The sequence below is a fragment of the Suillus bovinus genome (genome assembly GCF_016758785.1).
Source record: "Suillus bovinus strain UH-Sbo-P2 chromosome Unknown EDB93scaffold_11, whole genome shotgun sequence".
Taxonomy (NCBI): Eukaryota; Fungi; Basidiomycota; class Agaricomycetes; order Boletales; family Suillaceae; genus Suillus; species Suillus bovinus.
Window position 1 is genome coordinate 662452 of NW_024542067.1, and position 25471 is coordinate 687922.

General features: G+C 44.8%; 4 protein-coding genes across 4 annotated transcripts; 1 reads left to right on the forward strand and 3 right to left on the reverse strand.

Moving 5' to 3' along the window:
- Positions 1-2700: 2700 nt before the first annotated feature.
- EDB93DRAFT_1130321 (uncharacterized protein) lies at positions 2701-4124 on the reverse strand. The gene is made up of 2 exons (XM_041448914.1): positions 3808-4124; positions 2701-3743 (listed from the first exon to the last, which is right to left on the reverse strand). The coding sequence occupies exons 1-2, from the start codon at positions 4056-4058 to the stop codon at positions 2858-2860; spliced, it is 1137 nt and encodes a 378-aa protein (XP_041310514.1). The 5' UTR covers positions 4059-4124; the 3' UTR covers positions 2701-2857.
- An 8047-nt stretch (positions 4125-12171) lies between these two features.
- On the reverse strand, positions 12172-12888 carry EDB93DRAFT_1239234 (uncharacterized protein; the record flags this gene model as incomplete). The annotated part of the gene is made up of 3 exons (XM_041451615.1): positions 12172-12341; positions 12379-12700; positions 12748-12888. 3 exons carry the CDS (start codon positions 12886-12888, stop codon positions 12172-12174), a joined length of 633 nt encoding a protein of 210 aa, XP_041310515.1.
- A 7073-nt stretch (positions 12889-19961) lies between these two features.
- EDB93DRAFT_1101926 (uncharacterized protein) lies at positions 19962-21366 on the forward strand (the record flags this gene model as incomplete). Its single annotated transcript, XM_041447156.1, has 6 exons — positions 19962-19971; positions 20073-20365; positions 20422-20541; positions 20584-20649; positions 20707-20848; positions 20900-21366. The coding sequence occupies 6 exons, from the start codon at positions 19962-19964 to the stop codon at positions 21364-21366; spliced, it is 1098 nt and encodes a 365-aa protein (XP_041310516.1).
- A 3049-nt stretch (positions 21367-24415) lies between these two features.
- EDB93DRAFT_1080323 (uncharacterized protein) lies at positions 24416-24769 on the reverse strand (the record flags this gene model as incomplete). Its single annotated transcript, XM_041445525.1, has 1 exon — positions 24416-24769. A coding segment is annotated over one exon (354 nt), but the record flags the coding sequence as incomplete, so codon positions are not given.
- Positions 24770-25471: the final 702 nt, after the last annotated feature.

Below are 25471 nucleotides of genomic sequence, written 5' to 3' on the forward strand. Positions count from 1 at the left end.
ATCTCCACAGGCACTTTCCTCCAAATTCTCCCACTTTCCCTACAAACTCCAGCTCTAATCCACAGGATTCATCTAGCACATCAGTGCACTTATATTTTATTTCGCAGCTTTTGCGCACAACCTCACAGGTTCACGTGCTTCGCACATCCGCACTCGCATTGTCCGCGCACTCATCCATCTGTCCATCCCATGTCCTTAAATGTTCATTGGTGTGTTTTCCCATCATATTCCCTTTTTGATTAATTGGTTTCCATCGCTAATACTCGGCTCTGTGCTTCGTGCGTAACCGAGACCCTGTTACATACCTTGTGGACTATTTTTAGTCTGTTCAGTTCGTTACATCGGACCTGTGTGCCTAGCGCCGCTTAGCTACTTTACTTATACCCTCCTATTACTTATGTTCTGGGTTGATTTTCTGCCCACTTCCTCTGTGTCTCTAGATACTAGGAATTTCACTTGTTGTTTGCAAGTGACTATCTAAAGTTGCGCGCTTCAGTTCTCCGTCTTAGTCTTAGCATCAGCCAACCTTAGTTGGGGTGTTAACACTCGTCTTGCATCGGCTTCCCTTTGTTTTTCTCGCTCACTAGTCTCTTGCCTTCGCTCGCGCGTGCTACCTTCATGTCGCGCACCTCATCCTTCACCTTTCACACTCACACGTCATCGTGCGCATTCGCCTTTTGCACATTGGATTGTTCCCACCTTGTGCTTCGTGCGTTACTTAGCCTTAGTACTTTATTAGTTGTTTGGTGTCCCTCTTTTTACAAAGAGAGGTTTCCCTTTACTCAGTTAGCTGCCCTTGGGACAACAATTTCACTTGCACCCGGGACTATCTGTGTTTGCTTAGATTAGCACCAACTTTCCCCACAGTTTAGATTCCTCATCTTCAACGGTGTAGTGACGATCGCCTTCACAGCCAGGGTACATTACCTTTACTTTGCATATAAATGTGTCATAGTCGCTGACCTTTGCTTCGGGCAGACATGCCCAAAGTTCTTTGTTGGCAGGCGTGAGGTACTGAATGATCTGCTTGATGCGATCAAGACCGGTGAGACTGGCCTGATCAGCATGTTCTTCATATGCATCTATAAAATCTAGGAGGTTAGTGGTGGTGCTGTTGAATTTCAGCACACAGTCAGTGCCGCGAATAGGCATGTGATAAGGCATAGTCATTGTGACTGGCAGGGCGATGGGGGCAATTGTGGGTGCGGGTACTGGGGCAGGTGCGATATATGCGGGTTGCAGTGCGTAAGCACTTGAGAGAGTGCCAATTACATGTCTGTTAAGTATTGAGGCGGGCGGGTTGAGGACTTGAACTGTTTCAGGCTTGACAGGCGAATCTGACTCTTCTTCTTCTTCGCACGGTGGTGCGAGCATATCTATAGGTGTTAGTGCGGTGAATCTCGCTTTTTGCTCCGCTTTAGGCGTGCTGTGAAATGTTCCAGGGATGTTACCTCTAGGTGCATCTATGGATGTGAAGTCGTCAAGTGATTCTTCCTTGATTGATTCTTTGGGCGAAGATGTGATAGGTGATGGTTGTCATTCGTTTGTGCCGCTGAAAAATGAAAGTCTCGGACACGGCACGTTGACAGTGGATTCTTCTGTGGGTGGTATGGTAGCGAACAGGGAACCTTCCGGTAGTTCTTCTATGGCTTTGTCAATGCATGTGATAATATCCGCGCGAAATAACCGGTGCATGTTGGGTCTGAGTACTCTATCAGATGTCACAGTAGTGCCCCTCGCAGTGGGCTCCAGTTGAAGATGAGGAATCTAAACTGTGGGGAAAGTTGGTGCTAATCTAAGCAAACACAGATAGTCCCAGGCGCGAGTGAAATTGTTGTCCCAAGGGCAGCTAACTGAGTAAAGGGAAACCTCTCTTTGTAAAAAGAGGGACACCAAACAACTAATAAAGTACTAAGGCTAAGTAACGCACGGAAGGCACAAGGTGGGAACAATCCAATGTGCAAAAGGCAAATGCGCACGATGACGTGTGAGTGCGAAAGGTGAAGGATGAGGTGTAGCGACATGAAGGTAGCACGCTGCGAGCGAAGGCAAGAGACTAGTGAGCGAGAGAAATCAAGGAAAGACAAAGAAAGACTAGTGTTAACACCCCAACTAAGGTTGGCTGATGCTAAGACGAAGATGGAGAACCAAAGCATGCGACTTTAGATAGTCACTTGCAAACAACAAGTAAAATTCCTAGTATCTAGAGACACAGAGAAAGTGGGTGGAAAATCGACCCTGAAAATAGAGTAAAGGGATAGTATATGTAAAGGTAGCTAAGCACCACTAGGTGCGCAGGTCAGATGTAGCAAGCTGAGTAAGCTAAATATAGTATGCAAGATAGGTAATAGGGTCTCGGCTGCGCACATAGCGCAATGAACATCTAAGGACATGGGGAGGACGGATGGACAGGTATGCGGATGATGCTAACGTGGATGCGCAGTGCGAGTGGCTGTGCGCAGAATCTGCAAAGTAAAATATATGAAGCGCTACTGCGCAAGACGTATCCTTTGGATTAGAGCTGGGAGAGGGATTGAATCTGAGGTGAGGACGGCATGAAACGAGATAACAGTGTTTGAATTCACTACAGTACCACAAGGAGGTGTGCCCAATAATAATAATGATCATAATAGGGATGGGCAACACCTCCAAACAAAGTGTGTCATTATGTAAGCATGGTACTACACCATGGCAAATATCTAGTGTAGGGGCCAGAAGTATTTTGGGGTGAGTTCTGCCAAAAAAACGGCAGAACGGCAATTGGCAGAATGGCAAAAGTCGGCAGAATTGTTTTGAGGGTTTCTGCGTGTTCTAGTAAGATAACAGCAAAAAAATTATCTAAGCTATTGCATGGATGCTACACCCCTGATGTCAACAGTGCATTGATGTTCCAGCCTGCCTCTGTGCCTTGTGACCCATGGCCAACCACATCAATCTCTTCGACAAACCCTGCAGGTGTAATTCCTTTATTGACTTTCTCCAGCTCATCCCAATCAATAATATCTCCCCCCAAAATATCTGGGACTTCGCCAGTACCTTCTTGCAAGCCTCGTGACTCCAGCATCTCATTTTCAAATCTGTCAAATTCTTCGAGCAGCTCCTCATCTGTGATTGACTCGGGACCTGCAAGAAATTCGTTGTCTGAGTTGCGAGAGGCACCAGCGAGTGGTGGCACCCATGCAAACGACCTTTGAAGTTTGTCTGCCAAGGCTGTGTCAAGTCCATGCTCTGGCCGAGTGTGCATATGGGCGTGTTTGCGATGTGCTGGCTTGCCAGCTTTGTGATCCACCTTGTGCAAGAAATTTGTGTAGCTTGCCCGGAGTTTGCTCAGAGACTTGAAAGTCTGAACTGATAGGTTGCAGCGCTTCACAGATTGTACCCCACCCAGACCTGAGAAATAATGCTCGACATCAGCAGCATGAGGTACGATTGAGTGGATTATGATCACAAATGCCTTCAATGGACAGTGCTCGGCACTGACGGGGAGGGTTTCACACCAATCGAGTGCGTCGGCCTGCCCTCCCGAAAATACTCCAGAGCATTTGTGATAATCCTTTAAGTCAGCAACGAGCATTTTTGCAAGCTGTTTGCTCCATCGCCACTGTTTAGCAATGTCGAGAGCTACCTCCACCATAAATTTGAATGAACGTCCGTTTATGGCTTGCGAAATTGCGAGTTTTTGGCACATTGGGTGTAAAAATAGCGTGAGACTGTGAGTTTTTGTGTTCATTGCAAAAAAAACGCTAGTTGAAGACAGCCTTTGCATGTTGCCAGAAGTGAACATTATCTCCTTCTTTGATTGGCAACTGAGAGATTGTCTTCGCAAGCCAAATTAGCCCAAGCATGCAGGAAGCGAGTGATGAATTGTGGGACTTCTCATCTCCAATAAGGTCAACAATTGGCTTCATAACCTTGATCCCTTGTTCAATGGCAGGCCAAAACTCTGCATTGCGGAGGACAATGGTGACAATATCTGGGGCAACAGGTGAGAGGCCTCCGATCTTCTTCTGTGCATCTTCCCACAGACATAAATGGGAAAGTGATTGTCTATAGTTCATTTAATTCTTTTCTCTAACTGATAGTAGTCATATTTTTTCGCACCTATGATCACAGACACTCATTGACTGGAGAACAAGTGCATACCAATGAGACTTGCAGTTTTTCTTCAATCCACGGTTGATGCCATCCTTTTTCGCCTGTTCTTTCAACTGACCACCCCAGTAGTGGGACCCATTGAAGAATGTCACTACCTGAGTAGCTTTTGTCACATGCCGCTTCATAAATGGGTGTGCACATCATCACAGTGGGATTGTCAGTTGTTGCCGCGATTATGTTACATCCATCTCCGATCTCCATTCTTTCCAAAGCTTTCACTGAGACATCAAGGAGTTTGTCTGCAGAACCTCGGTGCCCCGTCATATCCTCAAGGTTCAACACAACTGGAGGCTGATTAACTTCAGCAGCCAACGACCCATACAAGCTTTGTCTTATTTTATCCTCCCACCCATCAAGCAAATATGTAAGCTTTTTACGTTCCTTGAGATGTGCAATGTCCTTGATTTGGACGCGCGCAACTTCGCTATCCATAATTGAATGTGACAGCACATAAAGTGATGGTGCTTGATACAAGGGCCAAATTTCATCAAGGAAGTTAAGGAAAAACCAGTTCTCCGCAACCAAGAAAGGTATATTAGCATGAACAATGAATCTGTGGGTTTAATATTCACGCAGTCAGTACACAATTAATGATTTGTGACACTTGAACTCACCGAAACAATTTGAAATTTGCATGTGTTGCTTGCTCTGGAGTGACTGGAAGATCCACAAATCCGAAGAGGTTCTTCTGTTTCTGTGGAGCTTTAGCTGTGTCTCCTGAAGTTGATTGGAATGAAGAAGAATCTGTATCCACGATAGGTGGGAGTAGTAGTGCTTGATTTCCATTTTTTATAGCAAGATAGTTGCGGACTTCTGTGCGAGCATGATCTGGAGCCATAGGGCAAATATTCATGGTCAAGAATATGCTTGAGATGTTTGTCAGTCGCGACCTTCTATAGACGTCAAACAGTAGTTGCATTTGTAAAAATAACGGTTGGATGAATTTTGGACTTTTTGATCCTGGATAAAGTGGTTGGTGATGATTTTTCGAGTAGGGCGGCCCGTAGACTTTTTCGAGGACATATTGGCATGCACAGAGGCTCAGATACACTTATTCGAAGTCAAACATATTCTATTTGATGATAGTACAAATAAGATTCACATTGACTTCTGCCGACTTCTGCCCAATGCCCTCGACCTACTGCTGGCAATTGCCATTGGCAGAATGGCAGACTTCTGCCAACAACACTACAAATATCGACACCTTCCACGTGTCAAGGACTGAGTGCAGGGTGGTGACGAGGTGTGTTTAAATAATACAATTAGCATTATAAATGAGAATTATAAAGTTTTTAGAGCAAAAATATTGAAACTCGGGCCTGGGCTAGTGCTGCCACGGTCCGGTCCAGAACTATGCACTTTTTGGTGAGATGTTTACCAAATAGGGGTGGACAGGTCCAGCTCTGAACCACGGTTCGAACCTGAACCTTTTCAAACCTGACCAAAGTCCGGTTCAAGGTTCGGGCAATAGGGAGAACCGAACCATTGGTCCAGTCCATGGTTTGAGGACTTACAGAATTTCAGAACCGGTTCTGAACAGGTTTGAACCTGTTTGAACCTGTGGCAAGTTAGTATATAGTTTGAGTTGTATGAGTGGCTGAAAACAGACAAACAGCAACACCCTGTAAAGTTGATGGGATATCAACTGTCATTTGAGAGCTCAGTGACGCAAAAGTGGGCCCGAGGCCAGCAATGAACGTGACATAGAGTTGCCCAGGTGTCGTTGCGGAGAATCCTTTTACAGGCAGTAGCATGTTATGCCAACTGCAGCTTGGTCATAATGGGCATGTTGAGTCCATCAGAAGGAGACTTGTCCCTTGCACAGGGCAAGCAAATCGGACTGCAAAGCACGCTCAAATTCAGTGCTGCAGTTATCAACTTCATCAGATCATCTCTATAAAGTAATCAGCAAACGCACCTCCTTCAACTGGAGCTCTTTCCTAGCAGCAATATAGACCTTTGCACCATTCTGTATGAGTGCTGAGGCAATAGCCTTGCCAATGTGCCTATCATGGTGACGATGTGACAAGGGGAGAGAAACGGTGTTTGTTTGGTCCGGTTCTCGGTTCGAACCCTCACTGAACCAGAACCAGACCATTATTGGACCGAACTGATGGTCCGGTCCATGGTTCTGCTTACTGAGAGAACCAAACCATAGGTTCGGTTCTCGGTTCTCTTAATTTCCCAGAGAACTGGACTGAACTGGACCTGTCCATCACTATTACCAAAGAAATAGAATGTGTATTCAAGCCAAAATTGGTTCCAGCATCCGGCACAATGTTCTCCGCCTTCGATCTTGCTCCCAACATGTGCGTTTAGGTTTCTCAAACTCATCAACATCTCGAATATACTTTCAGGAACATGGTATGTCTCTGTTCTCTCTGCAATATCAGGCATCTAATCATCCAAAATGACTGAACTAGCCACAAAAAGACCAGCAATATAATATTAGGTGAGATACTCATCTTCCCCTTGTTGAACTGACGCTATGCCGCCCACTATTCTCTCAGATGATGAGGGCAAAACTTGTGTTGCTGTACGTCCAGTCCGCAAAACCAAACCTACTGCAGCACTCCTTCATTCAGCGGAACTGGCAACACTTTCCTTCCAGAGAAAGGCTGTCCACAACTTTCATATTGCTGAAGCTGCGTGATGCATCAAACAAGCAGAAGGTACTGAACTGTCATCTGTGGCAGGCCCTTCACAGCAACCAACTTCCACCACATCTAAGACTGCCGCTGCACCACCAACTTTGCATGTCCCCAACCAGATGAAAAGAGTTCATGTTGACTTAGAGGAGATTTTTGAGGACGATGAGGACAACAATGATGTAGAGATGCAGGAAAGTGCATATTTTAATCCGAAGCGTGAGTGCTACAACCTACTTCTAACTGAACATTCTTATTAATTTAAAGCATCAGCAAAAAAGAAATGTATTGAGGAAGTGGACGTTGACAAAGACGTTGACAAAGATGGTATCCCCATTGATGTTGACGTCCAATCAATTGTTGATGCATCATCGACATGTGAAGGTAGAATGGCTGATATTGAACAGTTTTTTGGACCAGCATTCGAGCAGACAGGAGAAAATGGGAAGGTCAAGAAGCATTGGAAATGCAAGAGCTGCGCGTAAGATTTCAGCCGTCAATGTTGCTGACATACTCACCCATATTTCATAGGAAAGGCTGTGTTCTTGTAAATGAAACTACAACTCTTCATCAGCACACAGAAGCAAACTTTGTGGTATGTACTCATTGATCACACTGAATATAAACTAACAAATACTCTTACAATAGGGAAAATATCAAACCTGGGCCAAAACCAACAAATTCAATTCAATGTTGCCCGGCGATGTCAAGGATTGCAAGGCCAAGCCCTGCCTGCTCAGCAGGCCATCACTTTGCATCTTACTGAACCTAAGCTTGCAGAGTGTGTGGTTCCATACTCCGACAAGCTGTTCAAGACTGCAGCTGTTGAATGGCTCATAGCGACAGACCAGGTGTGTCTATTGCTCGATCAGAGTCTATCACTAATATTTGCTGTGTTGAGTCCATCCAAGCCCTCGAACATCCAAAATTTAAAGAGATGATTGATGTGGCTGCTCGTGCTACCAATGGCATAAAAATTCCTGGAAGGAAGGCAATGCAGGCGCAGATTATGCACATGTTCAAAAATCACTTAATGAAGCTCAAGGCAACTTTGAATGTGCATCTTGCTTTCTGTCTTCATCTGATATATATTTGAATGGGACTTAGAGTGACGCTGTTTACAGGGCCATCAACATTACCTGTGATGCATGGCAAGCTGGTAATACTAATGGTTATTTTGCCATGACAGGTCATTGGATCCAGGAAGACAATCCCTCAACATGGAAATGTGAGAGTGGGCTCCTCAGATTCATTAAACTGAATAATGCGCACAATGGAAAATGTCTTGGTGGTGCATTGTTTAAGGTGTTGAACCATGTTGGCATCATGCACAAGGTATCTTGACTTGGATTCCAAATGCTTCACTTCATACTCATATATTCCATAGCTCGGCTATGTCACATGTGATAATGCTGCCAATAATAGCACAATGCTTGATGAGTTTGCATGGCTTTATCATCAGCGGCACCAAAAGAAGTTCCCATGGTGTGAACAAAGGATAAAGTAAGTTCATTTACAACATATACTTTGTACTATCTAACAGTATCACGGTAGTTGTCTGGCACATGTTGTCAATCTGGGAATACAGACTTTAATTGCTACATACAGTAAATCTCCACACTACTCACCACATGATCCCAAGGCACACAAACCAGACACTTTGAATAAAGGCGAGCACAATGAGATAGGACTAGTCCATAGCATTTGTATCAAGGTAAGTCTAGCTGATGTCTTTGGTGCACTGAATTAACTAACACTAACTATTTTTAAAGGAACACTCATCAGAAAAACGGAAGGAGCTATACAAACGTGTTCAAGAAAAGACCAATGTATCCCCAACCCAGCTTCTACTCGATATGAAGGTTCGCTGGTCATCGACCTATGTTATGCTCAATTGTGCCAAGAGTAGCGAAGTGCATGTTGATCTTTTTGTATACAAGATGGGGTTACAGGAGCGGGATCTTATGAGGTGTGCTAAGATTGATTATTTAAGACTTACAAGTACAGAGTGGCTTCATGTCAGCCAATTTGCCGACTTACTTTCAGTGCGTGTATGATTTATTTCATCCATTTTTGCCTAAGAGTTTCTGGCAAGTACACAAGCATTGCCCAACAGGCATTCTCATTGGATGCAGGAACTACACTACACCTAGTGGTTCCTGCACTCGAGACACTCTACAAAGCATGGTCCTCTCATGCAAGACAGCTTAAGTATGTTCATTTTGAACTTGCACTGGATGCTGCTGCCGACAAGATTGATGAGTATTATGAGAAGACAATGAAGACTCCTGCATATATTATGGCTATGAGTTCATCCATCTATTTATCGCATTCACTGTGAATCGTGATTGCTAACTTTGACATACAAGTACTCAATCCAATAGGCAAAATGGCTCACTTCAAGAAAAACTGGCCTAAAGATCTTCAGGAAGATGTCCTTGCCTGTGTGGAACGAGTGGTAGGTCAAATGATGCTTCATATATCTTTTCATATCTGACAGATTTAAAAGTTCGAAGCTCACTACCTTGAAATGGGTACAACTGCATCAGCGCAAGACACTCACGTCAAACAAGGAAAAGCAAGTCGTCTCAAGAAACTCATTCGCGAAATGCAAAGCTCGGATGAAGACGAAGACGTTCCAACAATAGTGCCATCAACTTGGGCTAAACCATGGCAGGCCGATTTCATGAACTATATCAACACATTTGAGGCACCACCTTTGCCTGGCATGAGCACGATTCAATGGTGGGGTGTACGTTCATTTTTTTTACTATTTGTTTCATATTCCTCACCTTTGAACAAGATTAACGGTCAAAGATATGGGCCAGTATGGTCCTCGATTGCACGTGACTATCTATCTATTATGAATCGTCTGTTTTCAGTGAGCGTGCATTTTCTCAAGGTGAAATAACTATTAGCAAATAACACAACTGGCTCAAAGGGGATGTCGTCGAGGCCCTTCAATGTGTCAAATGTGCTATCTGTCATGATCTTCTGTTTCGTGAACCAGGGCTGTCGTCTGTTGTGGAGGAGGAACTTCAAGTTGATGAGTTCGAAATTGAGGGTGGATTGGGGGAGAAGAGTGAAGACACGGAGAAGGCTGAAGAAGAGGGTTGGGATGGTCTATTGCTTGATGATGATGGTGACTCGGATTCGGAATCCAATAGTATTGACATTGAAACCTAGTACATATGTGTGTAGTATATTTCTTGCACCAATATTTCACATTTCATGTGCTCAGGCCATGGCTCGAGCCAAAGCCAGCCGTCAATCATAGCTTTGGCCTGGCCTGAATATTCTATGGGCCAAAGCCATGGCTTTCGAGCCAAGCCAGGCCAGAACAACACTAGGCAGAAGTATCCATACACCCTTGGATATTGTAGAAGGCTATGTATTCATACTCACCAGCTATTCTCAAGGCTTCTTTGTATTCATACAGCCCTTGGGAGCCATAGTGTGCCTTGACACTGTTCTTTTGGGCATATCTTTGACCAAATTATTGTGCCTGCCCTAAATACACCAAACACCAAACACTCTAGGAGGCAAAAATAGATAGTAAAAATAGATGGTAAAAATATCTCAAATCAGTGCAAAGTTAGAACCACCACATACACCCGCATGCAACATATCCCAAATAAGCATAAACATCCAGGAGAGACAGTAAAAATAGATGGTAAAAATATCATAGCGGGCGTGGTCATGTGGTCAATGCAGTACTTGTATAGCTTGACGATGGACAACATATTTCACCTAGTAGTAGTCTACTGACTAGGGACACATAGTGGGGTGAAAAGCAGGAAAATGACAAAAATGTGCCAAAAAAACATACAGCCCTTCTATTTAATGCTACATGGTGGTTGTGGCGGGTAAGGGTGCTTGTTCTGCAGTCGTCTGAACAGAGAGAAGGCTGGGAACTATGTCCTACAAGAAAAGACAATTGTCCTACATGGACTGGCGAATTGCAGCCTGTCGCAATGCATATCCCACTGCTCCTTCATGCTGCATTGTTCCGTCATCTAACCTGGAAGTTGCCTGTTCCTCCCAACAACCTGCATGCCACTCAAACAACGCTATTATACATCGCATCTCCTCCTGCACAAGTTCAACCTCCTCCACCCACCTGTTTGCATGAGCTTGTGCTTTGCACCACTCGAATGCGCATTGCTATTTCTGGTTAGAAAAACTACATTAAATAATTAGCAACTCTCACCTTCAGAAAGTTCTTCTTCACCTGCTCCATGGCACTGTTTCCAGATCCAAGATACAGCCATGAGCCTTCAACCTTCTGACACCAAGCCTCCTGCCTGCACCTCCAGTCATACCACAAATGTCCTCATCCTCGAGCTTTGGGAACTCGACTTTCCAATCAAGTCGTAGGAGTGCATCTGCCAAGGCATCTAGTGCCCTCCACACTGTGCAATACTTTGTTGTAGCAGCGGCGATTTTCACCTCCACAGTATCAATAACAGCGTGGGATCTCATGTGTGCTTGCTGATTCAGTTACCCAGTTCTTCTTGAACCCAGTAAGATGACACTTTGGTTGTAGGTGTTGCCGCAGTCTCTGGAGAGTGTCATGTGCCTGGGCATGGCATAACTTCCACTTGATATTACACAGGTTCACATCGCAAGACATACCCGCCTTCACAACTGCAGACAGCATCCATAGTTTGATGGCAGTGAGTAGGCTCCTCAAGGGTAGTAGTATCTGCAGCATCAAAGATGTCGGCTTGAAGTCTGGCAATGCTGGGAATATATAGCATTTGGATTTGGATCCACTGCTTGATACAACGGTGCAGTGCATTGGTACGTTGTTGCATAGTAGACAATTGGTTATCAGTGGCGTGGATTCCAATGTTCAAAGCATCTGTTGCAAGTCAACATCTGAGGTAAAATGATTTGTTAAGCCCAGCTTGTCAGTGTAAAACTCAGACATACTGTAAAGCCTCTAGGTCAATCCCAGCAGTGATTAATATGCCAGGGGAGACATCTGTGTGGAGGGAGGTGCCGATTCCTCGTCTTAGTTGGTGGGCTTCAAGCTGAGAAAGCTCTAGTCTAACAGATGCCTGGGTGATAACTGTAGTGCACAAGTTAAAGAATGCAAATATCATACAAGCAAAAATATACCTGATGCTTTAATCTCGAAAGGGTTTGGCTTTGAACAATCAGCCTCCCAGTCTTCTACTAATTTCCGCCAAGCACTAAGACTCGAAGATGAAATAGCTTCCTTGAAGTCTCGAAGATCTATGGCATGCTGATAATGTTCTGGAATTGCCTCCTTGAGTTTTTTGAGGAGCAAAGGACCTAATAAACTATCAGAGGCAAGGGTACAATCTAAGTGTAGTCCATACCAAAGTTGGACACTTTACAGTCAATTCCAATCGCCAAAATGGTCATCCAAGATGTTGCGTCTTAACCCTGGGCCCATTTCCCATGTGCTTGTAGCAGCAGGATTCATGTTGGACCATCCACATTTGATGGCTTCACCATCAGTCCTCGCCATGCCTTTGATGAGGTTGAGAGAATATGAAGTTTGACATGCTGCAATGTGCGCCGGTAGATGAAATTTGGGAATGACAAACTGGTAAAATTTTCGAGTCGGTTGCAAAATGAATCTGGGAGGGATAGTGTGACATCTGCTGACACAAGTGTTTACTCCATTGACAGGCAATATTATATGAGACATTGAGAGCCAGAACCTTGTTAGAATGTTGCATTGTTGAGAAGAATAGGTAATCCGTATTTGCATACCTTTCTCCTTTTTGGAGATCTCCGACTGAGGATGGATGTGTAAGGTTATGATGAGCGCAAATGATGGCGCCAACACCTGTGGCAGCAAGTCCCCGCGAATTCTTGGTGTCAGCAAGATTAACAGTGTTATGGCTGGTGCAAGAACTTTTCTAAACACAAACTCAGTGAATGTCTACTAGGGCATGATCAACCTCACCTCTTGCACCTGGCTGGCATAAGCGTCAAGCACATTTTTGAATCCATTGTGTTCTACAAAGTAAGCCCAGCCCTTGCTTAGGCTACGGTCTGCCTGCTCAGAGGACTTGTTGCGGCAGCATAAGTAAAAATTGGCATCCATTGCGAGAAATAAGGCATAAAGCCATCTACATTCCTTGAGCATAAATATATGAATCAAAACAAAACAAAAAAGCTTACTTGCATTGGTAGCAAGATAAGAAATAGAAAATGAGTGTGATGGATGAAGCGAGGAGCACAAACACTCTGTAGTGTCTCCCCACATATGCTGCAGATCATTGATACTCAAAAATCCTGACCCTCAACCTTGGTGACGTTAATGTGCGAGTGCATATGTGTCACTTCGCTGCAAGGTGCACTGTGAACTGCTACTTGACAGTTTCTTACCCAAGGGAGGGTCGGGATGCACATGTTCGGATCTGTTAATAAAATGTCCTATGCTCTGCTAGGGAGATCAAACGTGCGACAAGAAGTGAGAGTAAAAAATGGTTGGCTGAGCAGAACCTCAAAGTTTGCACACTCTGTTACCTGGACTTGGAAGTACATTGGACCTCCTCTTAAATTGAGTGGAATATTCTCTATGACACCGAGCGTCGAGTCATGTGACATAATTGACTGACTCCATGCGCATGCGGTGATCTGACCACAGACCTACACCAAGTGATTGCCAAACTTCCTTCAGCATTACAACGACTTCTGCACCCTGATCTAGGACACAGGTAAGTGTTCAGTCACCTACGGTCGTTGCACAAATACACCTCAGTGGCGTGAAGTGATCTGCAATGATGTGTCTGTTGTCGCTATGTGAACACACATTTTCATACTCACACATCCAATGATGTGAAGCGGGGTGACTGAACAGTTCATTGACAGAGACTGTCGCGACTGTGACCCTTCGATTGGTCGACGTGTCACGGAGGTTCTTCTGGACGTCGGGCAAAATGGCTAAGACATTGCGCACAGAATGCTGATTGCAACATCTAGAATCCAGTCAGTTATGCACTTTTTGGTGCCTTTGTCCTCGAGCGGACAGGTTAAATGATAAGTGCCCAAAGGCATGGGAGCTACTGCTGCTGCTGCTGGGGGCAAAACATTAGTGGTTTTTTTTGCAGATGACAATGAAGACGATGCTTCCACGCTCGTGATCAGCGTGGGCTGTATTACTATGGGTATTTTGGCTACCTCCTTGCCTTTGCTAGATGTCGCTTGAATAGCTGGGGAGATGATTCCTTCCTCAACTGTTGGCTGGCATGATGCACGGCCTGGTCACAATCGCATTTTGCTAGGAACAGAAACACCATTGAAGCGGACGTTCTTCTCCTTCGTGTTAGCTTTCACGCCACACTTCTGTTCTACCTTTGCCTTTGCATAAGCTAGGGCTTGGGTTGCGCACTTGAGTTCGCACTCGTCCTTGTCCTTCTCTGACTCAGACTCAATGATTGTGTGTATGAACGTGGAGGGATCAACATCCAACATGCACTCTACCTCAGCTGGTGTGCAGTACCATAATCCTACATGAGCACTGCTAGTAGCTGCACCTTTCTTGCTTTCAATCATATGATCTATGTGATCCTTCAATAACTGTTCGTGTCCTATGATGTGATTGCTGTTAGGCATGACAAGTTTAAAGTTCTTGTCCAACTTACACTTTCCTGCTTCAAGATATTTGTCACGTTCTCGGCAATGCATGATGAAGTGGTCAAGGTTGCCGCAGAACATGCAACTGTCTGGCACTTGGTTAGTGTGCGGGCACTGATATTCACGCTTGGTCACCAAACATTGCATGGGCTGCTGCACTGGCATTGGCATTGGCACAGGAAGTAGGCTCGCTAATGGCACTGCAACTTGCGCGTTCACGACTGGTGTGGGCGAGGTGTGTGCTGTAGCGGGCGATAAGAATATAGCTGTGTCATAGATGTTCTTCCATGGATAAGGGTCCTGCGGGTGATGGTCAGGGTGCTTAATCAGTAGACGCATACATGTTTGCATCTGGATACTGCTAGGCAATTCTTCTAGGAATATGTGGTTGCATTCAGCAGAGCCTATCCTATCCTTGTCTAGGAGTGGCTACATTATCTTGCGAAAATTGCGAGAATACAAGCTCAACTCTTTGACCAAAGGCATTGGCATAGCGGCATATTTTCGCACAACTGTGGTTAAGTCATTGACCGTGTAGCGGTGATCGCCTTCACAGACGGGATACATTACCTTAACTTCTTTTATAAACATGTCATAATCACTGACCTTCGCTTCAGGCAGACATGCCCAAATCTCTTTGTACATGGGCGTGAGATAGCAAAGTATCTGCTTGATGCGATCAAGACTAGCGAGGCCGGCCAGATCTGCATGCTCTTCATATGTGTCTATAAAATATAGAAGGTTAGCATTAGTGCCATTGAATTTCAGTGCGCAGTCAGTGCCATGAATAGGCATGCGATAAGGGATGGTGGACATTGTTACTTGTGGGGTGGCTGGTGCAATTGGGGCAATTGCGGGTGCAAGTGCTGGTGCGATATAAGAGAGCTGCAGTGCATATACACTTGAAAGGGCACCGACGAGGCATCTGTTTGTGATTGAGATGGGCAAGTTGAGAACTTGGACGGTTTCTAGCTTGATGGGTGAATCTAATTCTTCTTCTTCTTCGCGCGGCAGTGTGAGTGTATCTATAGGTGTTAGTGTGGTGTGTCTTGCTTTCTGCACTGCTTTAAGTGTGCTATGAAAGGCTCCAGGGAGGTTACCTCTAGGTGCATCTAGGGACACAAAGTCATCTAGTGATTCTTCCTTGATGGATCCTTTGGGTGAGGACATGATAGGCAATGGCTGCCACTTCTTTTTGCTGCCAAAAAACGAGTATTCCGGATGCGGCGTGTCAACAACAGATTCTTCTGGGGGAGATATGGTAGCAAAAAGTGAGCCATCAGGTAATTCTTCTATTGCTTCTCTGAAGTGCATGATAAAATCTGTGTGAAGTAAACAATGCACATTAGGTCTGAGGACCATATCAGAAGTCTCAGTAGTGCCCCTCGTGGTGGGCTCCAGTTGAAGATAAGGAATCTAAACTGTGGTGAAAGTTGGTACTAAGCTAAGCAAACACAGATAGACCTGGGCACAAGTGAAAACATTGACCTAAGGGCAGCTGTCTGGGTAAAGGGAAACCTCTCTCATAGAAAGAGGGACACCAAACTAGTAATAGGGTAATAGGACTAATAGATGCATGAAGCGCAAGGCGAGAGTGATGCAATTAACAATAGGCGGACGCGCGCAATGATGCACAAGTGCGAGATGCGAGATGCACGATGTGAAGGTAGTGCACGCGAGCAAAGGCGAAATATGAATGAGCGAGAGAGACAAAAGAGAGATGAGGCAAGACTACTGTTAACACCCCAACTAAGGTTGGCTGATGCTAAGGTGAAATGCAGACAACTAATGTGCAAGACTTAGATAGTCACTACAACAACAAGTAAAATTCCCTTGTATCTAAGGACACAGAGAAAGTGGGCAGAAAATTGACCCAGTACATAAGTAATAGAGGGGTATAAGTAAAATAACTAAGCGCCGCTAGGCATGCAGGTCCGATGTAACAAGCTGAACAGGCTATAAATAGTATGTAAAGTATGTAACAGGGTCTCAGTTACACGCAAAGCGCAGAGCCGAGTATTAGCGATGGAAAACAATTAAGAAAAATGGAAATATGATGGGAAAAATGCATCAATGGACTTCTGAGGACAGGGGATGGATGCACAGATGGGTGCATGGACAATGCGAGTGTGGATGCATGTGAAATCTGCGAAATAAAACAAGTGCGCTAATGCACTAGATGTATCCTGTGGATTAGAGCTGGAGTTTGTAGGGAAAGTGGGAGAATTCAGAGGGAAGTGTCTGTGGAGACGCAAGTCTCTACAACATGAATCATATCAGACACTTAAGGACTCTGTATTAGAGTCTCCTGCTCTTCATCACCTCAATTACGAGAGCAATCATGAAGTCATCCTCGCATTTGACACATCCAACATCATGATCAGCTTCATTCTGTTGCAAGTAGGCGCAGATGGCAAGTGATACCCTAATCGTTTCAGCAGCATAGTGCTGAACAAAGTGGAAAGCCGCTACTTGCAAGCAAAGCTAGAGCTCTATGGACTCTTTCGCATGCTTCACACAGTTCACGTATTTATTTTCAGAGTCAAGAATCTCACTGTCGAAGTCAACACAAAGTACATAAAGGTATGATCAACAATCCCGATTTGCAGCCTAATGTGACCATCAATTGATGGATCGTGGGCATTCTATTATTTTTATTCAAGCTCATTCATGTCTCTGCAACAAAGCACAAAGGTGTCGACAGTCTCTCAAGGAGACCGCTCGCTGATGAGGATCCTCTTGAGGAGGACAATGATCAAGAAGATTGGATTGACCGTGCATACTCGTTTGGAGTCGTGCTCCTCAATGATAGAACTTACCGAGTCATGGGTAGTTGCACAGAACTTGTCCACCATGTGCATCAGAATGTGCACCCTTTGCTAGACTCACATGCACCAGTACATTGTGTCTTCTTAGATGTCACGCAGGAAGAACAGGCAGACCCAATCATCCCTCGCTCAGAGGCTGTGCAAGCGCTTGATGTGTTGCTAATCTTAACCAAAGAATTTCTCATTTTGTGTGAATGACCCACTGACCTTTCAGATCACAAATTTGCAGTGTTTGTCAATTATGCTGTGTGCTTCTTTGTCCTCAAGGGCAATCTCTGGCGTAGAGAACCTCACGGAAAGCACCAGCTAGTAGTGCCACCACACAAGCAATATTGCCTTCTTAAGGAAGTGCACAATGATCTTGGCTATAAAGGCATCTACACATGCACATGTGGTTGCTACTACACTTTTTGTGGCCACACATTATCGAAGACATCAAGTGGTATGCACAAATGTCAGGTTTGCCAGATGTGAAAACTCCATATTCCACTGACAGTACCAATACCAGGAGGTTTGTTTCACAAAGCACACATTGACACTATGAAGATGCCCAGAGCAGGCGGATTCAAGTATCTTGTGCAAGCGTGCTGTGTGCTAACATTGTATCCCAAATGGTGCATGCTGTGCAAAGAAAATACCAAGTCACTAACTGCCTTTATTTTTGAAGAACTCCTTTGCAGATGGGGTCCCATCACCAAAATCATGACTGATAACTCGCCCACATACAGACTCACAGTAGATGAGCTCACGCGAAAGTACAGGATTCACCCGATTTGCATATTACTGTACAACTCCCAAGCGAACAGTATAGTTGAAAGATGACACCAATATGTCTGGGAGGCCATCATCAAAGTTGCAATGGTGATGATTCGCGATGGTACCAAGTTGTTCATTCTATTTTCTGGGCCAAGCACATAACAATTCATCACGCGATGGTTCATGGCATCAAGCCTATCTTTCCATTTGATTTAGCTGAAGCAATGTTTCTCACTCCTTTGCTGAGCTGAGGTGCATTTACCACTGCTGACCTTATAGCATTGTGCATGCACGAATTGCAGAACCATGAAGCAGATCTAGATGCAATTAAGGATCAGGTAGTCAAAGCACAATTCAAGTCGATTTGCAACTTCAAAAAATGCTCTTGTGTCTCTATCAAGTCTTATGACTTCAAACCTGGCGCACTAGTCCTCGTCTGCAATTCAAAAGTTGAGTACAAGCTCAGTAAAAAGACAAAGCTGTGCTACCTCAGACCAATGATGGTTGTGCGGCACACAAAAGGAGGTTCTTATATGCTTGCAGAATTAGATGGCACAATATCAAGGCCTCGCTTCACTGCATTTTGCATGATACCATATTATCCGTGCAGCGAAGATTGCATATCCATCATGCAGATGACCAGAATAGACAATGAATGTATGGACCATTTAGAAGCTAACGAAACTATAGAACCTGATGAAGACGAACCTGAGCACGTGCATAACAAATAGCATGTGAAGGCTCACTCATAGCATACACTCATATCCACACCCCTGCATTCCCAAAATTTTAACTCTCACTCTCGTACATATCATCCTGCAATCAAAAAGAACAAAAACATCAAAAACACAAAAACACAGTCTCGCTAGAAGTATTTACTCTCAGTTTTACCTCAGGTTTCATCCAGTGACCTCAGTTTCTCTCTTGCATCCCATCATATACTGCATGCATTCGCTGAACATAACAAAACCACAGACTCTATCATATCACGCGTAATACCGTTGAAGATGAGGAATCTAAAATGTGGTCAAAGTTGGTGCTAAGCTAAGCAAACTACAGCCAGACCCAGGCGCAAGTGAAAACATTGACCCAAGGGCAGCTAACTGGGTAAAGGGAAACCTGTCTTGTAAAAAGAGGGACACCAAACTACTAATAGAGTAATAAAACTAAGAGACGTGCAAAGTGTGAGGCGAGTGCGATGTGATTGACGATATGCAGACACAAGTGTGAAAGGGGAAGTGTGAGGTGCGCAATGCAAAGGTAGCATGTGCGAGCGAAGGCGAAGTACAAACGAGCAAGAGAGACGAAGGAGAGACAAGATGAGACGAGTGTTAACACCCCAACTAAGGTTGGCTGATGCTAATGTGAAAGTGGACAACTTATGAGTGCAACTTTAGATAGTCACTGGCAACAACAAGTAGAATTCCCTAGTATCTAAGGACACAGAGAAAGTGGGCATAAAATTGACCCAGTACATAAGTAATAGAGAGGTATAATTAAAATAGGTAAGCAGTGCTAGGCGCACAGGTCCAATGTAGTTAGCTGAACAAGCTAAATATAGTATGCAAAGTAGGTAATAGGGTCTCGGCTGCGCGCGTAGTGCTAAGCCAAGTATTAGCGATGGAAAACAATTAGTCAAAATAGGAATATAGTGACAAAATGCACCAATGAACATCTAAGGACATGAGGAGGACAGGCAGACAGATATGTGGACAATGCAAAGGTAGGCACGTGGTGTATGCGAGATGCAAGTGGCTGCATGTGGAATCTGCAAAATAGTGTGTGCTACTGCGCAAGACATATCCTTTGGATTAGAGCTGGAGTTTGTTAGGAAGATGGGAGAATTTGAGGGGAGTGTATGTGGAGATGCGAGTCTCTACAACAGCGGGAGACTTTAAAATCTGACTGTCCCCAGTCAGCGCATGCATGCATTCGCGCAGATGGACTTAGAGAAATGTCGACAAGTAAGGTCACGTGATTGTGGTCCATATTCCGAAAACGAAGTGCCAGTGGTCGGCCTCATGACTTCGGAATTAGTGTGAATGCTGACATAATTTGTGGTTAGTGCATTTAAAAGAGCACTATGTGGCAAATGTTGTTCTTCTCATCTTTCACATTAACCGCAATAATCCCTTGCATTTTTTAACATGTCAAACTTCGATCTTTCTTGTGCTCAAGGAGCTGGCTCCAGAAATTCCTGAGCCTGCGCCCATCATCGAGTCTGATGGCAACCGTGTGTTACACCTCTGGAACGTGCTTCTCCCATTGCTGGTTGTACTGTCGGGCTTGCGTCCCGAGCTTCTTCAAGAACAATTGGAGGATATCAAAGTGTGGCTCCATGAGTGGGCACATTTCAAGGTGAGTGGCATGCATCTTCGTGTTTCTTTGACTTCGCATTGGCTTACTTATCTTAGGCTAATGCACACATCTGCACCCGCAATGCACTGGAAGCTGAGACATTGCTTTCCATAGGCAATGAAGAAAAGGAGCTCCTACGAGAGCTGAACAAGTGGGTAGGAGTGGCAAGGAAGATGGTGAGTTGATAGAAGGCGGCGGCGGAGAAGATTGTGGTGGAGGCACACACGGCTAAGGAGAAAGGGAAGGGGAATGAGAGGGAGGAGAACCCAGACACAGGTAAACCTGTGAGTGCTTTTCTATCTTTTTGTTGCATCTGGCTAACTCTTGATTCACGTTGATAGAAGGCTGGTGGGTGCATGTCCACTGGTTCAAAGATACTTGATTCTCCCTGCAAGAATTGCATGCAGCGCAGGGTCAAGTGCACACAAGGCAAGAACACGTGCTGCGGTCCTTGTGAATGCTCGCACCGAGCATGTAACTTCAGTAAGTGGTCTTTTCTTTTCTCTTAATTGGGATGTCTAATGATTGGGATAGCTACAAAATGCAAGGCATCCGAGGCTGTGGTGGCGCCATGCAAAGTGCCTTGCGTGGCCGAAGAATGTCTTCCAATGGTCAAACCGACCATGGCTGATGATGCCGATGACTCCAGCGAGTCTGAGGTAGAGGTTGAGGAACCGCCGAAGAAGGCGCACCCTGCGCCTAGGCTGGTGAAGCCTTTGCCTGTGTGTGCGGTTGCTGGACCTTCGTGGGTGAGGGCTGACAATTCCGAACTCGCACACCTTCGTATGAATAACAAGCGACTCCAGGCGGAGGTAGACAGGCTGCACACCTCGCATGAAGACTATGATCGGTTCATGAGGAACATCAACTACCAGGCACAGAAGCAGCAACAGGAGCTCATCGCCATGAGCAATTGCCTGTACACGTTTTCGGATGACTGGGGGGTGATGGGGCAGGAAATGGATGAGGTTGTCGCAGGGCAGGAGCATGCTTGGAAGTAGATAGACATACTATAGCCTTTTCTTTTCTCTTCTGTGTGCCATCTTTGTGCACATACTATAATCTGCCTCGCCTCACGTGCTTACATGCTGTACTATACTTTTCCCATCTTCGCATATTGTACAATCTAGTGGTTTCGCGTTGCACCAAATATGAGTCCGTGTAATCTTCGTGTGAAGTCCTAGTCCCCATCCATGTCCAAAGAGTCCATTGGGCCTGGATATAAGGGAAATAGGAATTGTAAGTGAGAGTGACACAGATAGAATCAAAAGAGATATATTTTAGTGGTGTAGGCATGATCACACGAGCTTCGCGCTCAACTTGTCTTCTTCATTGGGCTGTCTGGGTCTATTCCTGCTTGGGGCAATTAGGATGATCAAGTAAGGTCTATATAAAAAGGGGCGCTGTGCGGCTTCGCGCATTCAAAATAGAAAGTCTATGTGGATGGTTATGCGCGCGTGAGTCAAATAGGAGAACTTATCTGTATATACTGTTACAGTTATTATGTGTGATGTGCGCAATATGATACAGTCTGTGTTTATGTTATGTTTAGTGAATGTGCAGGATATATGATGCGATGCAAGAGGGAAACTGAGGTTGCCAGACAAAACCCGGGGTAAAACTGAGAGTAAATACTTCTAGCAAGACTGTGTTTTTGTGTTTTCTTTATTTTTGTAGTGTTTTTTGTTCTTTTTTGATTGCAGAATGATATGTACTGGAGCGAGAGTCAGAATTTGGGAATGCGGGGGTGCGGATATGCGAGTATGCGATGAGCGAAGCTTCCATGCACTATTCATCTTGCATGCGCTCGGGTTTGTCTTCATCGGTTCTATGGTTTTGTTAGCCTCTAAATGATCTATACTTTTGTTGTCTATTCCAGTCATCTGGGTGATGGATACGCGATCTTCACTGCATGGATAATATGGTATCATGCAAAACACGGTGAAGCAAAGCTTCGATATTGCACCGTCTAGCTCGGCGAGCATATAAGGACCTCCTTTCATGCGCCACACAACCATCATTGGTCCGAGATAATGCAGCTTGGTCTTCTTGCTCAGCTCATACTCAACTTTTGAGTTGCGGACGAGAGCTACCATGCCAGTTCAAAGTCATAAGACTTGATAGATGCAGTGAAAGTGTTTCTCAAAGTCACAAACAGACTTGAATCACACTTTAACTACCTGATCTTTAATCACATCTAGATCGGCTTCGCGCTTCTGCAATTGGCACGTGCACCATGCTATAAGGTCAGCAGTGGTAAATGTGCCTTGGCTTGGCAAAGGAACAAGAAACATTGCTTCAGCTAAATCAAACAGAAAAATAGGCTCAACACCCTGAACCATAAAATAAGGCGATAGGCCCGTCGCATGATGAATAGTGATGCGCTCGGCCCAGAAAACAGAATGAATGACTTGATACCATTGTGAGTCATCACCATCGCAACTTTTGATGATGGCCTCCCAGACATCTCAGTGTTGTCTTTTGACTATACTGTTTGCCTGAGAGTTGTAGGGCAAGATGTGAATCAGGTGAATCCTGTACTTTTGCGCAAGCTCATCTACTGCGAGTCTGTATGTGGGTCCATTATTGGTCACAATCTCGGTGATCGGACCCCATCTGCAAAGAAGTTCTTTGAAAATGAAAGCAGTTAGTGTCTTCGTGTTCTCTTTGTGCAACATGCACCATTTGGGATACGTTGTGAGTGCACAGCGCGCTTGCACGAGATACTTCAATCTGCCTGCTCTGGGCATCTTCATAGTGTCTACGTGCGCTTTGCGGAATAAACCTCCTGGTATCGGAACTGTTGGTGGAATATGAAGCTTTTGCATTTGGCAAACCTGACAGTCATGGCACGTTCGCATTTTAACGATGGTCGTGGTGTTGGGCTTGGAACCACATATTTTCATACTCACATCAACACCTGAAACATATGTGCACATGTCCGACGCACTTCCGCACATGTCTGAGCCACTCCGCATTGGACCTTTGGACATTGCATTGGCCAATTGCACTTCGCACGGCATTTGTCCATCCCGTGTCCTGTCCTTCCGAACTAGCCTCACTAGGTGCGTAAATATTCCCGTGCATGTTTCCTGACATTTGGACCGCGTTATTACATATCCGCAGCACCTCATGTCTTATTACATAGGACATTGGACCCGAAATATATCGCTACTACCTTCGCCTATAGTATTCCAGATTTCTATGTACTTACTTAAATACTCTGTAGTGACCTGTAGCAATTATCATCCAGTAGTCAGGAGCTGTTTCCCGACTCTGCGTATCACCCAGAATATTCTCGTAGTTCTTAGTTGCATTGCGAAATACTACCATTCATTCACTGTCATACTCTGTCACTCGTTATACTTGCGCATACCGCTCGCAATCCAACACTCGTTGTAAAGTTTCTGACCTATTATCGTGAAGTCCGAAAGTCCGAAATCTCGGACATCGCACTTTGGCTTCGGACATCGGATAAGTACCCTCAGACATCATCGGATTACCTTCGGAGATTGTTTCGCAGCTTCAGATATTTTGTTATTTGCATTACTGATGCATTTTACTACTAATACCAATTAGCAATCCCTTTAGGATCGAATGCACTTGCTGTGCAAGTATAGCAGACTAGGTCGTGCAAATATCTACCTAAATATTTGTTGACTAGGTAGTACAATTTCTGCTGAGCCCAGCAGAGATTTACTCTTTACAACGTGGTGAATAGGTCCTTGTCGTTGGCTGTGGATGAAACAAGTACTCGGATGTGATACCGTGTATGAAGGCAAATATGGAGCACAGAGCAAAATAAAGTAAGAAGGGTAGGTAGGCCAGATGACTCTAAACCATTGTCTCTGATGTATACAAATTCCTTTACCTCACTGCAGATGATTTGTTCTCCCTGCCTTCCTGTTTAATGCTCCTAAGAACTCCTGATGAACTGCCAGGGTGGGTTCAGCTCCCATTGTCTTCGAGTAAGAGAGTGGTAAGTGGTGACCTGCACTGCCACTTATTGAGATGTGTCTTTGAGGAGTGTTTCTTACTAAAATTGGGTCATCAACTGTTATTTCGAGTTTGGGGGGAAACATCACTGAAGGTTGATCGCAGACGGCCTGTGCTATTGACGAAATGGATGAGTGGTGCACTTGCTTTGGGGTTGGAGAGTAGGTAGGGTATAGAGGATGCACAGCATCGAAGGGTAGAGGTTAGAACATGGCAAGCCCTTGCATATTGGGGATAGATGAGCAGGTAATGCAGAACTGTTTCTGCAGTGTTTTCACAGTGCAGGCAGTTGGGGGAGGGGCTTTTGCTGATGTGGTGGTGGTGTTGGTTGAAGGAAATGTGCTTGGTGCAGAGCCACATGAGCATGCTAATATGATGTTTTGGTAGATGACTAGCAAGAGAGATGAGCCAGAAGCTTGCCCAGCATTCAGAGGACTCACATTTTTGCACTTGTTTTAGTGCAGAGATGCTGCAAGGGAGTACTTCTTTATGAAGGTAGGGCAGGAGTTGTCTGCTGGGGCTGCACTCAATTTGGCTGCGTTCTTAGCCTCCTGGTCTGCTAGTTCATTACCCTCCACACCATCATGCCCTGATATCCATCTAACCGTAACTTCAAAGTGATGACCGCGGTTTTCTTCCTTTAAGCTTGTTATCAGTCTGTGAAAGTGATCTATTAAATAGTGGCCTGATTTAGTTGAGAAAATATCACCAGATTTGATTGTGGCTTGATTGTCAACAAAGATAGAGACGGGGTACTTAATATCATCCCCCATAGAAAGTAGTTGTGCTGCTAGAGTGAGACCAACCACTTCAGCTTTGTATACTGTGTGATTGTCCATAGATTCCAAGTGATAATGTAGAATTTTTGGTTGCTGTTGACTGTTGCGCATTAGGACTGCTGCTGCACCCACTTTACTGTCTATGCTCAAACCATCAGTGTAAATCTTGATCTCATCTGTGTTGTCATCATGGTCTTGGATAGCAAGGTCACGAGATTCAGCAATGGTGGTACAGTATGGGGTTCGGAAACTGGGGGGGCATCTATCATGTGTAATGGTCTCCACGGTGGTCACATTGAGATTGGTGGCATGGTATAGATGGTGGAGGAAG

What these genes read in the sequence shown, in the direction of transcription:
- EDB93DRAFT_1130321 (XM_041448914.1), bottom strand. Translation starts at nt 4,058, where the DNA reads ATGAACTATAGACAATCACTTTCCCATTTATGTCTGTGGGAAGATGCA. An exon ending in CTTGCGAAGACAATCTCTCA is followed by an intron (nt 3,744 to 3,807) that starts GTTGCCAATCAA and finishes GTCTTCAACTAG; the next exon opens with CGTTTTTTTTGCAATGAACA.